Source organism: Halichoeres trimaculatus, unplaced genomic scaffold (assembly GCF_033239565.1).
Source record: "Halichoeres trimaculatus isolate MK-OKI-2021-1 unplaced genomic scaffold, fHalTri1.1 fHalTri1_scaffold_12, whole genome shotgun sequence".
NCBI classification, from domain to species: domain Eukaryota; kingdom Metazoa; phylum Chordata; class Actinopteri; order Labriformes; family Labridae; genus Halichoeres; species Halichoeres trimaculatus.
The window spans coordinates 33,160,850-33,178,465 of NW_027437190.1; the positions used below are offsets into that span (position 1 = coordinate 33,160,850).

The 17,616-nt window shown below is 42.6% G+C and overlaps 2 protein-coding genes and 1 long non-coding RNA gene across 6 annotated transcripts; 1 reads left to right on the forward strand and 2 right to left on the reverse strand.

Annotated features, from left to right (window-relative positions):
- Positions 1-290: 290 nt before the first annotated feature.
- On the reverse strand, positions 291-3,832 carry LOC141801244 (leukocyte surface antigen CD53). Its single transcript, XM_074684220.1, has 8 exons — positions 3,767-3,832; positions 3,289-3,367; positions 3,017-3,135; positions 2,845-2,919; positions 2,671-2,766; positions 2,368-2,526; positions 674-757; positions 291-569 (listed from the first exon to the last, which is right to left on the reverse strand). Exons 1-8 carry the CDS (start codon positions 3,830-3,832, stop codon positions 291-293), a joined length of 957 nt encoding a protein of 318 aa, XP_074540321.1.
- Positions 3,833-6,996: 3,164 nt separating this feature from the next.
- Positions 6,997-14,066, forward strand: LOC141800267 (uncharacterized). Its single transcript, XR_012599319.1, has 5 exons — positions 6,997-7,072; positions 12,489-12,596; positions 12,685-12,710; positions 13,123-13,223; positions 13,900-14,066. It is a non-coding gene; the product is annotated as an uncharacterized LOC141800267 (long non-coding RNA).
- A 456-nt stretch (positions 14,067-14,522) lies between these two features.
- LOC141801119 (uncharacterized) lies at positions 14,523-17,188 on the reverse strand. 4 transcript variants are annotated; one of them, XM_074684041.1, is made up of 6 exons: positions 16,995-17,188; positions 16,123-16,202; positions 15,817-15,961; positions 15,551-15,722; positions 15,248-15,376; positions 14,523-15,073 (listed from the first exon to the last, which is right to left on the reverse strand). In XM_074684041.1, exons 2-6 carry the CDS (start codon positions 16,197-16,199, stop codon positions 14,790-14,792), a joined length of 807 nt encoding a protein of 268 aa, XP_074540142.1. In that variant the 5' UTR covers positions 16,200-16,202; positions 16,995-17,188; the 3' UTR covers positions 14,523-14,789. The 4 variants fall into 4 exon arrangements, with proteins under 4 accessions (XP_074540142.1, XP_074540143.1, XP_074540144.1 ...); XM_074684042.1 differs by lacking the exon at positions 16,995-17,188 and adding an exon at positions 16,524-16,684; XM_074684043.1 differs by lacking the exon at positions 16,995-17,188 and adding an exon at positions 16,721-16,972 and having other exon boundaries at positions 14,524-15,073; positions 15,248-15,367.
- Positions 17,189-17,616: the final 428 nt, after the last annotated feature.

Here is a 17,616-nt window from a genome sequence, read left to right on the forward strand (position 1 = left end):
CTTGAACTTGAATGTATTTATACAACATGTGACTCTGATGAGTTGTTTCCTGCTCAGGTTTTTTTTAAAATAAACTTTTAAATGAGAAACGAGAAAGAGAGAAAGACTCTTTTCTTTTATTTTCTGTTTTTAATCACTTTTTGTTCATTTTTTCATCTTTTTTATTTTGTTCTGTGAAAACCAGCGTCTCTTCATGTTGGACAAAGAGCTTTATGAATTAATTTGTTCATGATATAAATAAAACTGTTAAATGTGAGACACTCAGATTTCTTTAAAATCACAGATTTTATTTAAAGTCGATTGTTCGTATAAAAACGTGGATTCTCATCCGGATCGTAGAGGTTTTCGGGGTGGGCGTGGTCTATATAACCTTCATCAGAGTGTACGTAGCCGTAGTTTTGTTCTCCATTGGTCACATCCTCATCCAGGGGGGTCTGGTCCAGAGGGGTCTGGTCCAAGGGGGCGTGGTCCAGGGGGGTGTGGTCGGCGTCCACAGCAGGATGCTTTTTCAGCCCAGCTTTTCTGACGATAGCGCGGTACAGAGACGCTACGAGGGTTAACAGCACCACCTTCAGGAACACAGAGACAATTCATTTCTCTACAGCTGCCAGCAGGGGGTGACAGAGACTCTACCACTGTTTTCTTAGCGCCTCCTGGAGGCCGCCGAGTTTACCTGGATCAGTATCAGACAGACCGCCATGGCCCCGATGGTCCGGATGTTTTCCTCCAGCCAGAAATCCACTTTTCCTTTACAGCCCTGAAACAAACAAACGAATTAACTAATTAAAGAAAAAATCAATAAACAAACAAAAGAATGAACGAATGAAAGACAAACCAATGAACAAACTATTAAACAAATGAACTAATAAACCAATAAACGAATACTTCAACAAACTAATGGACAAATTAATCAATGAACAAACAATTGAACGAATGAACAAATAAATGAACAATTTAATCAATCAACACACAAACTAATAAACAATTGCATGAATCAATGAGCTAAGAAACAAATTAACAAACTTACTGATGAACAAATGAATTAATAAACAAAAAAAAAAATTAATAAATGAACAAAGTATAGAATGAACAAAATAAAGACCAATTGTTCCATCAAACAAAGGACTGAACACAATAATGAACCAATGACCAAACAAACGAATGAATGAAGACTGATCAAATACAAAAAATGAACAAATAAATGGAAGAATGAACGAATAATCAAACATGTTAGCTTTGAGGACTGAAAAAAGTCATCACGTAAAGGTCCCGTATTATGCAAAAATCACTTTATTAAGTCTTTTAGTGAAATTTGTGGGTCTTTGTCTTTCCTCCCAGCCCACGAAATGTGATATTTAATGACAAAACCTGTTCTTAGTAGTGCTTGTGAATGTAAAATCCTGACCTAAAACGAGCTGTTTGGATTTTGGGGATTTGCCGACATCAGCGATTCCCTTTTTTGACCAATCAGGAGCAAGTCTAACCTGACTGGTCCACCGGAGCAGATACCCCCAAACCTCCTCCCCGCCCACTCCCCTGAAGAGAAATCTCTCCAGCAACATGAAGGAGAATGCCAAAGTTGAAGAGCCATCACTGCTCTGTTTTTGGCTGTAAACAGCCACGTAGTTTCATGCTCAAGCTTCCCATCTCAGAAGAAGACAGACTAAGTGTCTAGAGTTCATTTATCAAGGAAATGTTCCAGCTACACTCAGTAAAACTGTGCATGTGTGTGCTAGTCACTTCACGGCCGACTGCTTTTCCAACTTTGGACAGTCCAACAGAGGGCTAGCCAATAGACTGGTCCTGAATCCAGGCGCATTACCAACCATCCACCAACAAACCTGGGACCCTGGAAATGTGAGTATTTTAAATGCTGTGTGCTGTGGAGCAGATGGAGGAGCTTTTCCTCAGTGTCCCCCTGTCTCTGTGTTAGCTTCAGGATGCTAACTTTAGCTGCAGTTAGCCTGTTGTTTTAGCCTGTAATGTTACTGTAAATGAGCTTCTCTGTTTTCTTAACATTGTGCACTCGGAGCTCGTGGCGCCGCTCTCAGTGACGCTGAAGAGCGGGGCGGTATCAGCGGTGGCTCATTTACATATGAAGGCCACGCCCACTAAATCAGAGCGTTCTGAACAGAGGGGCTATGAGAGCCTGGAAACAATGCTGCTGTGCTTGATTTACTGGCTTTTTGGACCAAAACATGTGACTACCATTTCATGAAGACATCAGTGATCCAGATTAAACTGCAGAAAAGGAGCAGAGTATGGGACCTTTAAAGAAACTACAATAGACCATCAACATAACATTCAATCCTCTGTCTGTAGCAGTGTCTGTGTGTGAGTGTGTGTGTGTGTGTGTGTGTGTGTTACCTGGTACACGGTGTTGTTGGGAGACCTGGAGCACCAGGTCTCGGTGGACTGGTGGCTCAGGTTGAAACAGGAACAAGGAAGTATAGTTTGATCTGCCAGACTCTGAATGTAGTCGTTCTTCTGCCAATCAGATGAGTTCTTACTGCCACAGCAACGCTCCTGACAACAAACAAACAACCAGCTTGGATTCAGTCCTTCAGGAAATTCATGCTCGAATCATAAAGTCAAACAGGGTTATTTTATTTTGGAGGGGCTGAACAGGATGAGGCAGATCCAGAACCCCAGCGTCCTGTTTGGACTCACGTAGCGCTGGATGCTGTCGATCAGAGCGTCCTGAGTTTTGTTTCCCTCGTACTGTTTGATCATGGTCAACAGTGTCTCCTCTACTTTTTCTTCAACCTGAACAACAAACCACACATTATTTTCTGACTTAAGTAAAGATTTGATGTTGACTCGCCAAAATAAAAGCCCTCGTACCTGGCCTTTGTTCAGGAACAGCAGCAGAGTGACGTAGAGCTGACCCAGGACTAGCACGATGAGGAAGCCCAGGTACTGAGGAAGAGGTGGAAAAGTTTACAAGATGAAAAGGTAAAATACAGAAACTCCAACATGAGGTCAGAGGTCAAAGGTCAGAGGAGGAGAGACTCACAATCAGCAGCAGTAGTCTGTTCTCTTTAACAGCTGAGAGGCATCCAATCACACTGACCACGCCGACCACGCCGCCAATCAGGAGGAGCCCCATCCCCACGGCGCGCAGCTCGAGCTCATCTACACACACACACACACACACACACACACACACACATACACATACACAACCTGAGTCTGACTGTAAACACATGTCATGTTTAAATGTTGATTTTTGGCTTTGCTAAGCTAAGCTAAGCTAAGCTAACCACATCCTGGCAGTGACGGTGTTACCTGCGGGGAGGAAGGTCAGCAGGTTTTCTCCATTGAACAGGATCCAGACCCCACAGAAGAGGATACTCAGACCCAGAGCCTGCAGAGAGAGGTCAGAGGTCACACATATCCATCCCCATTAAAGTCTTATTACACTTTACCAGCAGGGGGCGCCAAGAAGTCTCTGAATAAACATACCGACAAACCTCACCACAGTACGGCGTGATACATGTGACTGTTTACATTCAGGTAGTAGAGCTTTAAAGCAGCACAGCACCAGACTGCAACAAAAGATACAGCTCCACCTGGTGGAGGGAGGCTGAACTACAGCTTAAACACAACATATGAGCCACATGTAAGGCTAACAGGTGATGATGTGAAACAGAATCGCTCTGAAGGATCCGGGTCACCCTGTCAGGAGTCTACTGTACATAACCACCTGTTCACTATCCATCCTCCATGTGTGTGTGTGTGTGTGTGTGTGTGTTTCCAGTCTCACCAGGAAGATGAAGTTTAAAACTGCCGAGAAGAACGTCAGCAGCTGAATCTTCACCTCCAGCTTCATTTTCCTCACCCAGCAGCTCCACAACCGTCCAAGACTTTATCAGGACTCAGTCAGGACTAAAACAGGTCTCTATCAGGTCCAGTCCAGTCAGGAAAACCTCAGCAAGTCCAGGTGAGTCAAAACAGTGTGTATCCGTCTCCACAGAACAACTCAGATCCTGTCTGAATCTGAAAACACCTGAGAGCAGAGTCCACTTCCTTATTGTCCCGTCATTCATTAAACAGATTTCCCACACACACACACACACACACACACACACACACACACACACACACACACACACACGCACGCACGCACACACCTCTTCATTAGCTGATAGATGAATAAGCTCAAACAGAGCAGGAAGAAGGAAGCAGTGGACCATTTCTCAGACCAGATCTCATTTACTGACCTGTGTGTCAGCAGGTGGCGCTGTTGTAATTCACATTACTTTAGTTAATCATGTTTTCATATTTACCATCCTGTTACAGTCTGATCTGCGCTGAAAGAAAGATCGATAACTCCTATTCTCTCTGAGCCAATCAGACGGCAGTATTTATTTGACGGACAGGTCACATGATCAAATTACAGCCCTGCAGCAGGAAATAAAACCTTAAATAACTCCGCTGAATCAGAGATCAAATATTTATCCTGTGACCCGTGTTGGGCCCTGATCCACAGGTTGGGCCTCCCTGTCTCACTTTCACTCCTGTGTCCTGCAGTGTCCCCTGAGGGGTCCTCGGGCCTCATTGTGAGACCCTCTGCTGCAGTTAATGAGAAATACAAGCAGCCAGCGTGACCTTTGACCCCCTCTCTAACACAAACATATAACATTTAGAGTGAGGCTCTAACAGTCTCACAGAGGTCAAAGGTCACAGCTTGGCCTCGTTCTCACACCCATCACATCGTGTTTTTACTGCTGGGCCGTCTGCCAATCAGAATCAGGGTAACCATGACAACACCGTCCCTCTGATGTGTTTATGTTCATGACGTCATAAGAGTACCTATGATATCACCAGGAAGTGAAGTCGGGGTAAGGATTTTCAAAACTACCTGGAACTTCATTAAAAACCTGGAACTTTCTAAAAAACCCTCAAAGAACCTCAGGAACCAGTTTTACGTGAACGAGCACACACACACATACTTCTTGTACAGTGTGTTTCTCAGCAGGAAGAATCCCCGACAGGTCGATCCATCAGTCCCCCTCAGCCTGAGGCATGCTGGGAACACTGGGAGTCTAAATCTCTCTATGGAGGTGAAGGGTTGGACCCTCAGTTTGGTCTCTCAGGCTGTACTGGTCCTTGCTGGTCTGACTGCTGTCAGTAGCCACGTATACATGAGGAGTTTTTCGTCTTTCCGAATGGACTCTTTCTGAATGACTTTCCTGAAAACACTAGTATACATGGAAAGGAATTTTCCAAACTCTGGTCTACATGCGCCGCTATAATCAAACAGAATAGTCAATGGGGCATGCGCAGAAAAACGTAAACATCACAAGATTTATCAAAGACAGAGGACATTTTTTTTTAAACTCCCTATTGCGAGTGTCCGTCCAGTCTTGAAACTATGTTCAGTTCTTCAAAGTTTGGATCAAAAGCAAACTTTCCTATAAATCTGACTGCTCACCACCATTTTTAAAATTGAGGAACGTCTCTAGTTGCGTCTTACTTCATATCGAAGCATGGGCTGAAAGAACGTACCCTGACAACTTTCCGTCTGAGTGGATACGATACTTCAATCGGTTTGGGGAAAGGAATATTCCACCCCTGTGAAACCGATTAAATGCCCATTCGGATTGACACTTTCCTTTCGGAATGAGGTGTATACAAAGGTTTAATACTTTCCATTTGAGCAAATAAACCGAATGCAAGCGGACATTTGGGTCCATGTATACGTGGCTACTGTGTGAATCCTTGAATCCAGCTGCACAGACTTCTGTTGGCATCACACAGCGTTTACTGGGTGGGGCCTTGTGATTGGATGGAAGCTCTTCAGCCTGCAGACAAACCTCAGGGCAAAAAATACACACACACACACATACGCACTGCAGTTCCCCGAGTGTCCACTAGAGTCCGTCTCCAGCAGTAAGTCAGTCCCCATAGAGCTCAAACCTGATCAGTCGTCTCATACGGGCCTGATACATGTGTATCAGTGTCTGTGTCTGCCTCAACCCCCCCTCATCTGCCTGTTTGTTGATGTTTTAGTTGTATCAGGGCGTTTCTGGGCAGAGAGTAAGCGTGATTACCTCAGCAAATAACATAGCGCCCAGTGTGTTGATTAGTGAGTGGAAGAAGCTATCCTGAGCAGCTACGATACGGCTTCTGCTAACCAGGTGTGTGTCATATACCTGTGATTAGCTTGTGCTAACATGCCATGTTAAGGGGCACTGCTCTCGAGTCTCTCCCACGTAAATGCTACAGGTGGTTGCTCAGCTAGTATGTGCGTTCATGTAGTCACAGTTGGAGGCAGTGGGTGTTTGCTGGCGCTGATCGAAGGAGGAGGAGTCCAGTTTGAAAGTTGTGTTTACTAACTAGTTAACCCTCTTTATCATCATCTTATTTTTTTGTGTGGCGTGGATCAACAGCGTCATGGTGGTACCCTGGATTGGTGTAAATATGACGTCTCTGGTTTGAACCCTGTGAGGACTCAGATGAGAGGAAACTCAAAGCTCATTGTTTGCTCTCTCAAGGTTTTAAATAACACACTGTGAGCGTGTCTGGATCTGTTGTGTTGTAGTTTCACTCTCCTCCTGACAGACTACACTGTAAAAAAAAAAAAAAAAAGACCACCTGAACTGATTTAACCCTTCAGCCTCTGGGTTTTATTTTTCATTTAAGGTTCTGAAGGTGTTACAGGTAGTCTGACACATCCTTCTAGAGGTTTCTGGGGTTATATTGGGATTTATGGGAACTATGGTGTCTTCTATCTTACTGCCCTCTGCTGGTCTGATGGTGTATTGCAGGATTTTTTTTAATTTTTTCTCAAGATGTCACTGGACTAATTTGCGTTTTCTTCATGAAACTTCAGACCTCAGTGAGCCTCAGGAGCAGGAGCATTTACAGTGTGTGTGTGTTTGAGTTAAAGGGTTAAACTGCAGACTGTTTTTACAGTTTGGGAGGACACGCCCCCCTCACACACACACACACACACAACACACACAACACACACTTTCTCTGTCAGTCTGTGTTTGTCTCTCCTCCAGGATGAACGTGCTGCTCCCTCTCTCTGTCTGGTTTGCTGTGATGATGTCGTCCTGCTGTGGTGAGTGACCTGACCTTTGACCTTTGGGGGTTCTAGATGATGACTGTGATTGGCCAATCAGACAATCTTCAGCTCTCCTCCTTGAGCTGAAATGACTCAAACTTACAGGAGGTGTATGAGTATCTGAAAAGCTGATCAGACTGAGTGAGAAATGATCCTCTGACTCAACGTCTCAGTGCAAAGACAAACTGGGGGGGTCTAAACTGAAGAAACTGTTGGGGAAAGCTAAAAGTTGTGTTAAAGTTTTGTCCATTTTATGAAATAAAAATAATTTCAGAGCCTTCAGATGATTTTCTATTTCCTTCTAATTTCTCAGATGTAACAGAAACCTTCAAGCTAAAAAAACATTACAAGAAGTTGGTCTGTGCACGAGACAAAACCCTGATCTGTCAAACCAGGAGTCCTTCAAACAGACAGAAGCAGAAATGAAAACCTCTTTGTCCAACTTTGTCTGGATCACAACAAGTCTGAGGTTTTATTTCTGCTTCTCCTAAAACTGAGACAAACTGAGACAATCTGAGACAAGTTAGGACAAACTGAGATACTCAAACAGATCATGGCTTTTAGACATCTTGTAAAATAGACATTAAAAATATTCACTTTAGAATGTTCTACTAAAAGAAGAAGGAAATCATTAGCATGGGTTAGCATAGATTAGCATTCACTACAAGCAGAAGGTCAAAGTTTGGCTAGCTTAGCACCAAAACCTTAAGCAGGAGAAACTATTGGCTAAATTGAGCTCCAAAACTATAGGCCATCAATTCCGTTAGCCTAGCTTAGCATAGACTAAAATTAAAGGGTAACAGCTAGCCTGGCATGTTACCAAAGACAAAGCTGGAGAAACTGCTCCCCTAGCTTAGCTCAGTACTTGCAGCATGGAGGACTATGCAACTCTTTGCAACCATTCTAGAAGAATGACAAACTAATAGCCTAGCTTAGCATGAAAAAAAGAAAAAAAAAGATATCTCCAGGTTGCAAACTATTTGCCTAGCTAAGCTCTGGAAGATAAGATACAATGAAAAAAAAACTGTAATCCTCTTTAGCATCAAGCCCACAAAGTAAGGCAAACAGTTAGCCTAGCTTAGCATCACTATAAAAATTAAAGGAACCTGTAAGCCTAGCTAAACAATAGAAGGTAGCACTTTTAGCAGAGCATGGCATGCATGATAACATTATTTGGAAACATTTTTACTAGCTAAGCAACAAGATGTTAAGTATTGTTAAAGTAATATTAATTGTTAGCCTGACTAGCATTAATACAGTTTACAGCACTGTAGACTGTTAGAGAGTAGAGGCACAGAACTGTTAGCATAGCAAAGCCGTAAACAGAGGTAAATAAAACTGTTAGCAAAGATCATCACTAAACAGGTAGCCTAGCTAGGCTGAGACCAGCCTCAAGAGACATCCACCAGAAATTGGAGGTGTGCCTAGATTAGCATTAAGACAAGAATCAAAATAAAACTTTAGACTTAAACTATCCTGAACAGTTAGTCTAGCTTAGCACAAAGACAACTGCAACTGCTAGCATAGCAAACATTTAAAATGGTTAACTACAGTTAGCTGGGATAAGTACCAATACTGGAGGCTGGGGATGGTATTAGCCTCTCTTGGCATCAATATTTTTTGTGGTAAGTTTTAGCCTAGCTTAGCATCAGCAGGGTGAGTTTGACTTTGAGCGTCTCCTCAGGAGTTTGTTGGTGTAGAAACTGTATCAGCTGCTGGGATCCAACAGAAGCAGCTGCTCCGCCCAAATCCGCCACGGTGGAACGGAAACTTTCAAAAGACGACTGAAACATGACGCTTCATGTTTTCAGCAAGCTCTGCAAAATCACATCCAACATGCTGACAGGATGAAGGATGCTCAGGTCACAGGGTGACCCCAGCACACTGTAAGGAGCAGACACAGGTCATTCCTCCACAGGGGGCGGAGGTGCTAAAAAGGTGGGGGTTGATAAGAAACGAGTGATTTCAGCCTCTCAGATACAGATCAGATGGAAAAAAAGTTTCTTTTTATTGTTCTGTTTCTGTTTTCAGACAAGCCTCAGCTGTAAACTCTGATATTTAACGCACTTGAGAAACACCTCAGAGTTCAGTTTGACATGTGGTGTATCAGCAGGCAAGTCCCAGCTGGTTTCTGATTCTTCAGTTTACACTTTCGAACCATGGGGGAGAAACAGACAGACAGAAAGGGAGGGAGGAGATGTTGAGACAAGTTCACCGAAACAAACGTCAAACAGACATAAAGTTCATTCAGAGCCGAGAGTCTCTGTCTGAAAGAGCTTGACATGAACTGTGTCAGCCTGAAGGGGGAGTAGGATGTGGAGTCATCGTCACTCCTACACTCACATAATCATCAGTTTTTTAATAAGCTAGCTTAGCTTTTGTCACACACCTCAAAGAAGGGCTCTTTTACATGATTCAAACATGTTTATGAAGTAAGAGTGCGCCATTCAAAGAATAGCACCAGATCTTGACAAAATGATGAGGTCATTGGTCATCAAACACCAAGGTCTGCCTATAGCGCCACCCCCTGGCAGGCCTCCAAAGGGCTGACCAGTCAGAGGAAAGGGGGTTTGTGGAGTGGGGGGACCTTAAAGAGAGAGCAGTTAAAACCATAGACTGTAAAAAAAAAATGGACGTCCAGGTCTCCACAAAAACTGCTCCCCCTGGTGGCTGGCTTACAGTATGGGTTAAAAAATCCAGCTTTCCAGTCATTCCAGATGGGCTGTGGTCAAACTTTAAAAAATTAATACACTTCCTAGAAATGTTTCTCACATCCGATTGTTGTGATGATTTGAAGATATCATTTGGCTGCCTTGTATTCAAGTCCTCTTGATTCAGAAAAGTTTCGTTTTCATGAGTTATACAAGGTTAAAAACAAGGCTGTACGTAATGTTTAACAATGATTGACAGCTGCCGTTTTCATGTATTTTTTGCGCGGATTGTAAAACATGTCGGGAGGTAGAATCAAGAAGTGATTAGACTGTCGAAAGAAAAAAAATAATTATTATTTTTGTCACCCGGCTTCACCCAGATTCTCCCAGAATCCCTCATCGCCTCTCTACTGCGCAGACTCTGGCTGCACAACTGCTTAATGGCTGCACCTGTGACCAGTGTTGCCAAATTTGGTTGAGCTACCTCCGCCCAATCACGCTCCAAAACCCGCCCACTTCCGCAAAAAAACACCCAATAGTGTTTTACACATGAAAACATTTAATATTTTAATTAGCGTGGATTTAAATGCATTTAAAGTATTTAACATTTAAGCCCAAATGGCAAGTTGTATTATTACAGACAGTGCATGTCACAGAAAATGTGGAAAAAATGCACCTCCTGTATCCCAGTGCCAGGCCTAAGTTGAGCGTTCGGGCTTCTGCCTCAGGCTTCTGCATCGGCGCACTACCCTAGTTTGTTGATGTGATGTCTCGTTGTTATGGTGACATTGATAGCGACTGAATAACTCACTGCAAATAAATGTGTTTTTAATTGAATATAATACGAGTGAATGAAGTATTCTGAATTTTATATTTGTACTGTTTTTAAACCATAAAATAACAGTTTGTTGTGCTGTTTCCACAATATAAAAAAACGCTAGATGTTGGCAAAAGCAGCCCAAATATTATATACCCGCCCAAAGCATTTTTTCCCTGCCAGATGTAATCAAAAGTAGCCCAATTGGGCGGAAAACCGCCCAATCTGGCAACACTGCCTGTGACAGAGGAATTTTGGCTTCAGAACCACACAATGATAGATGGTGTAGCCACACTGTCCACTCTATATACAGTCTATGGTTAAAAAAAGAGTTTCAGGCAGAGGCTGAAGAAATTATTTATAAAACACCAGAGAGAGAAAAATAGATATTTTGTATGAGCTGTAAATCATGCAAAGATACAACAGGGGCACCACAGGGACAGAATAAAGACTTAAATAAACAATTACTGGTAGAAATGTAAATAAAAATACTAGTCATGATAAAAAAACAGTCCAAGCTGAAATTAATCACTCCAGATAAAAAAAAAAAAAAAGTAGGGGTCTGTAGTTTCCTTCAAAAACACTCTGGGGGCTCAGAAAGTTCCAAAACATTGTGACATCATCATAGACAGAAAGCTCAGAACATTCTAGAACCTCTAACAGACAGCTGCTACAGACTGACCAATCAGAATCAAGCTTTAAACACAGCTGTGTGCTACAACCTGAAAGGATATGTAAGGTGATAAATATGAAATATTTGCGTAAAGTAAGGATTCACCATGACATGATGGACTGGTGGAGTAAAGTAAGGTCTCTGTGAGGACTTCTTCAGACCACAGACATGAGTCTTCACAGGAAAGAACAGAAACACTGAAACTGCCTCAATAAACCACGACAGGATGAGATCATGTTACCGCAGAGCCCCTCAGCTCCAGTCACACTTTATTACTCTGTGTGTGTGTGTGTGAGGGAGACTCAGCATGACCCAAACACACTGCTCCTCTCTGTCCGTCTAAGCAGAAATAAATGTTCAGATCATGACGAAACACTCATTTTATTAAGTTCAAGTTTTTAAGGACTTTCTGTAAACTTGAAGGATGGTTGGCGACAATGCCTGCTCATAGTCAGAGTAGCTCTGGCCTCTGGCCTCTGAGCTATGATAAAATGCGTTAACTTCTTAACGCAACATTTTTCCTGTGGTTAATTCTTAATATTTTACTACAGAGAGTAGATCCCTCAGACTGCCATAGCGAGAAGTGTTAAAATGACATAGTCTATAGACAGGGGTACCCCAGGGGTCAGTGCTTGGTCCCCTTTTCTTCTCCCCATACGCCAGTTCACTTGGTGCAGTGATCTGCTCCTGTTGCCTCTCCTACCCCTCTATGCTAACAACACTTAGCTTTTCCTTTCTTTTCTACCTGACGACACAGCTGTCTCAGCTCAGATATCAGCGTGATGGCTGATTTCGCCACATGGTACGAGGAACGCAGCTCCTATCAAATTCAAAGCTCTTCTTCTGACTTACAAAACAGTAACAAGAACAACTCCTGCCAACCTGAAGTCCCTCATCCAGGTCTACACTCCTTCTTGCCTGCTACGCTCTGCTTGTGAAAGACGCCTGGTGCTCCCATCCCAGCGTGGCTCCAAATCTCTAGCCAGACTCTTCTCCTCTGTTGTTCACAAATGGTGGAATGAATTACCGAACTCCATAAGATCCACAGAGTCCCTTTCTACTGTCAACAGATGTCTGAAGACTCATCTGTTACCAGTTTTTAGTCAGTATTTAGCACTGATTACTGAATGTTGTTGAAGTTTGAACGATATTGTTGGCGACAAATTATTAGCTGTGGTTATATTCAGCGTCTGCTCAGTGCGCCCTAAAACAAACGAGTGGATGGTTTAAGAAAGTGACATATAACTGACCTTTTACCTTATGTCTGTGCAGGAGATGCAGGAAGTCCTGAAGAAGACACGACCACTGATTATTACGACTACGACGGGGTGACAGCCACACCTGAATACGATTACACGGCCACCTTTGATTACTACTTTGGTAAGAGCAGAGGACTGACGCTGAGCTGTTTCTGACTTGGTACAGACGCACAGATGTTTTCTAACTGCTCTTTGTTTCTGTCCTACAGTGACTGGGCTGTACGCTCGCAACAAGGTGAGACCCCGCCTCCTCTCCCCTCCTGTTTGTCTCGTTGCTCACCTGATGGTGTCAGGTTTAAATCACTTCTGTTGAAGATTATAAGAACATATCTGAGTTCAGATGGTTTGAATCGTGTCTGTCTCTGAGGCATTGTTTCATCCATGACTGGACTCTGAACAGTTGTTGTGTTCGTGTGCAGTGGGAATCCTAAGCGCTCTGATAGAAGAGATAGAATGAGGTTTCTGTCCTTCTCTGGAAGCTTCAAACAAAGAATCAGCAGAGATGTAAAATGACCTTTGACCTGATTCATATGAGGGGATGCCTGAGGGGCGTTCGGATGAACGGCTCTCTGTGAACTTGAACGCAGCATCGTCTGTTTATCTATTTGATGATGATGTCATGGTGTGACCTTGTGTGACCTCCTTAGGCTGCAGGGATTGGTCAAACGAGTCAAGTGCTCCTGCTCGGGTTGGCTCTTCATCACATATGGAACTGAAAGAGGCGGAGCCAGGGAATACCTGCAGACAGGTGAGAACCAATCAGCTTCATTTACAGGATGAATGAGAAGTGAATGAATCAGATGTTTTTCTTTTTGAATGTAGCTCAGACTGAGTCTAACGCTAACTCAAAATCAAACAGAACCACCTGGACAATTTCAGTTTTTGCCGTTACCTTCCATAGAAAAGCAACAGGCTGGATGGCGTTATGGCGTTCCTGTCATGTGACCTTTGAGACTCTATGAGGACCCGTGCTTCCTGTGAGGTCACACTGAGGGTATAAAAACCTGAATTCTTTCTGCAGTTCACTGAACTGATCTGAGAGCAGCCATCATTCAGTCAGAGGTCACACAGACACGCTAAAACTGTGAAAAGTGGTTTGACCTTTGACCTCCAGGTTAGAGGTGATGTGCCGTCAGCAGCTCAACTTCCTGTCTGGGGCTGCTCACAGCTTTATAGCTTCACTCACTCACACACACACTGACTCCCATTGTCCCACAAGGAGTTTAGCGGTTGCTCAGGTTTTTGCTCGGTTCACTTTTTTTACTGATCCTCTCTGACTTATTGATTTGTTTTTTGATTTTTTTAATGTTTTGATTTTGTATTTTCTCCTCTCCAGTTTGCCGTTAATGTACTGCTCAACATCCATGACTCAAAGTTTCTTTCTGATTCTGACTGCCTTCTGTCTCTGTCTCCTCCATCTCCAGGCCCTGACCCCTGACCTCTAACCACCTGACGAGCCAGAGATCAAACCTCATACAGCTGATCCATGTCTGTGCTGTCACTGTACTCTGTTGTAAATACACACACTCTCTCACACACAGTGATTTCAGGTCTGATCAGATATTAATGATCCATCAATAACTAATGAACAGTTTACACACCTGAGTCTCTGCTGCCCCCTGCTGGTCTCCACATGTATCATGGACTCTACATTATTACCTGGAAGGTGTTTTATTTTCACACTAACTCAGGAAATATGAAGCATCTGTTTTTGAGAATAAAGGATGAAATCTTAAGAAGATAATGTCTGAATTTTTAAACATTAAATCTATTTTTTGTTTTTCAAAAAACTTCCATTAATTACAAAAAAAACAGGGTTTAAAGACCTCATTACATCATTATGTGTCGATGCTGTGTTTTGATAATAAAAGTCATTTTTAACAGCCCTGATCATTTCCCATGATTCAGTGCAAATGTAGTCCAAAGTTGTCAGAGAAACTAAATTTAGAGCTTAGAAAGAGAGAACTGCTTGAAATGATTCTTATTTTTTATAAATGAAATGTCTGAATGTGAATAAAACACTCAGGTAAATGAGGAAACTTATTTTACTAAAACATTTTAAACAAACCATCAGAAACACAATATGACTCATTTACAGATTTCCAACACACACACAGGTCAGTGAAGTGCACACAGCTGATTAGAGCAGTTTAAAGTGACAACAACAGAAAAACACATTCAGGTGAAGTGGACACACCTGAGAACAAACTGAAGTTGAAAGAGTCACCTGATCGGTCCCACCTGAGACTTGTGACATCACTGACCTGTTAATCAATACTGAACCAGAAATCAAACCGTCACAAGCCCCGCCCCCTCAGTACCACGTGAGGTCGGTATCCCCGCACACTTTGTCCCAGGTGAGGTCCCCCTGTCCGGCCATGGACATGTACTCGTCCAGCTGAGCGTCCAGCCGGCTCTTGGACTTGGACATGTACTCGTCCAGCTGCTGGTCCAGGCGTCTCTTGGACAGGGACATGTACTTGTCCAGCTCTGCGTCCAGCTGCTTCCTGGTTGGTTTGACACCTTTTCTGTTCCAGCCCAGCTTCCTGAGGGTGGAGGCCCCGCCCTTCTGCAGGTGTGCACCGAGCTGCGTTTGACCTGCAGGAGAGGACAGGTGAACAGACAGACAGGTGTATAATCTCAGGTAGCTGTGGTTCTGTGACTTTGTGAAGACAAAGATGAAGTGCAGACAGTCAGTGAGCTAACAGCACCCTCTGCAGGCTGCACAGCTCATTACAGGCTCTGATGTAAAGTTTGAAACATATAGCTCACAGGTCATGGCACTGGTGTGTAAACTAGCTCCAGGCTCAGACTTGTTTGGGGTCGGTTTCTGGGCGCTTCTCTTCATCATGTGGCGACTTTTCCCCAGACGACAGCGCAGGTCTCCTGTACCTCTTGTACCTGCACAGGCAACACACACACCATTGATAACTTTATCAGGGTTGTATTTCACCTTGTGTTCTACATGTAGTTTCTCATGGTGCCTCTATGTGACTGTGTCCTCCTGTCAGAGACCTTTCTGTCAGTTTGGTGTCTGAAATACTCTGAGTGTGAAGCTCTTCGGGCCAAACTCACTCCTGTTGCTGGAGGTGAGCCAAGTTTTCTGTTTGTATTTGTTCCTGAAGCTCCAGAAACCTCCAGGTCTGCGGGCCAAGAACCGCCGAGTCGTGCTCCGCCAACCGAGCCGAGTCCAAACGCTCCTCCTCTTCCTCACACACTGCCTCATCCTCAGCGGTGAAACGCGGCTCTGCGTCATCAATGGTTCATTGGGGGGTTAGAGCCCACCAGGTCAGTGTCATCACTACACAGTGAAGCTATTGGTCCACAGCTCTGTGACTCACCTTCAGGAGCAGAGGTTTTTGCTGCTGCCTCTTCATCAGCAGGACCAACTGCAGGGCGTCATTACCGCCCCTCTCCTGTAGCATGATGGGGTTAAAGGTCACAGTCCTGGGCTGAGTCTCCTGGTCAGCCAGCACCTGAGAGAAGCTGCAGAGAGAGTAACATCACAAACTTACAACTTGTGATTTAAATAACGGGATGAACTGTTTCATTTAAAAGATAAGCTACGAATGGATGTACTGAATAAAACAGAAAAGATGAGAGATCAATCTTAATTAAAATCTGATGCTGAATGATGATTGTCTCACCGTTCATTGAGAGAAACTGCTGTGGTGCTTCTCAGGAAAAACGTCTTTAGTTTTGATGAATTCATCCTTTGATTCATTTTCTTATTGGAAGACAAAACTGAGGTTAGAAACACACCTGCACCAAATCCCCTTCATCTACAGGCTGATTACTGCAGAGACTAACAGCACAAAAAATAACAAATCACAAGAACAAGAACACTACAGTGTGATATTTTCTTTCCCCACGACACAGAACATGCCTGACACATATTTGCACTTTGGAAACATCTTTCAAGCTTGTTGCCCTGAGCAATGTTTGTTTGAAAATAAAACTTTGATTAAGTTTACAATAAGAGCTGCAATGCTGTTGAATTGACAGCCGAATTTAAAATAAGGCTAAAAACATTCAGTTTACGTCTTACTTTTTGAAATAAAGAGTCTAAACTGTGCTGATAAAAGGAGAAACATAAAGTTTGGCCACTTCTCAAACGAAGAGTCGCTACTGCGTGTAATGAAGCGTTGCGTCTAAGCTAGCATTAGCTTCAATGTTCAACTTGCTAAGACTGGAGCTGTCAAACTTAAGTAACGGTCACACTTTTACTGAATAAAATAAACTCACCTCAATGTTAAGTTCTGGTACACCTGTCAGGTCTCAGGTGAGAAATTACACCAATTGTTTCAGCGCAATGCTAACTGTCACGTGACAGCACCTTCGATTACGTTACCCGTCGTGTTAGCCGCTACAGTAGCTAGTTTAACAACACGACGCAGCGTTATTTCACATTTACCAAATCAATTTAAATAAAACTCAAAACACTTACAAACAAACATACAACTGAAAAAGAAGGTAGTTAGCTCAGCAACATCACCTGTAGAGTGTGTTAGCATCTCACCTGTGGCTCCTGTTTGAGTTGATTTCTTTATTGAGACTAATGAACGAACAGAAGCTAACGGCTAATTTCAAATTAAAACAAAGTTTAACGGACGCATTCGGCTCACTACAAGCGAATTATTGTTTTTATTTCGAGTATTTTTTTTAAAGTGAACATTTTTGTTTATATTCAACTATAACTGCCACTAATATTATCAGGTAGATGCACATACAATGACCGGAATTACTGCTTCAACACATATTGCTGTGTTTCCTAATAAAAATAAATAAATAAAAAATAAAGATAAAAAATAAAAAACCTCATTATGATTCATAACTTTTTTTTTTATCTTAGCTTTCTCTTTCTGATTTTTTTTTAAATTTTCTCTCTTTTTCTTCTCTTTGCTGTATTCCCTAATAAAATTAAATAAATTGAAAATGAAAAAAATAAAAATAAAAAACCTCATTATTATCCATAATTCTGATTTTTTTTTTCTCTTAGCTTTATTTGTCACTCAAAATTTTGACTATTTATCTTCTAAATTCAACTTTTCACTGGTAAGTTCTACTTTTTATCTCCAAACTGCGATTTAATTTATTATTATTATTATTATTATTATTATTATTATTATTATTATTATTAT

Bases quoted from the DNA above. Each gene is read 5' to 3' on its own strand.
- LOC141801119 (XM_074684041.1), bottom strand. From the start codon at position 16,199: ATGAATCAAAGGATGAATTCATCAAAACTAAAGACGTTTTTCCTGAGA. The intron at 15,962-16,122 runs GTGAGACAATCA...CTCTCTCTGCAG, and splicing joins GCAGTTTCTCTCAATGAACG to CTTCTCTCAGGTGCTGGCTG. The intron at 15,723-15,816 runs GTGAGTCACAGA...TTGATGACGCAG, and splicing joins AAAAACCTCTGCTCCTGAAG to AGCCGCGTTTCACCGCTGAG.
- LOC141801244 (XM_074684220.1), bottom strand. From the start codon at position 3,832: ATGAAGCTGGAGGTGAAGATTCAGCTGCTGACGTTCTTCTCGGCAGTT. The intron at 3,136-3,288 runs GTAACACCGTCA...GTGTGTGTGTAG, and splicing joins GCTGACCTTCCTCCCCGCAG to ATGAGCTCGAGCTGCGCGCC. The intron at 2,527-2,670 runs GTGAGTCCAAAC...GTTTGTTGTCAG, and splicing joins TCGACAGCATCCAGCGCTAC to GAGCGTTGCTGTGGCAGTAA.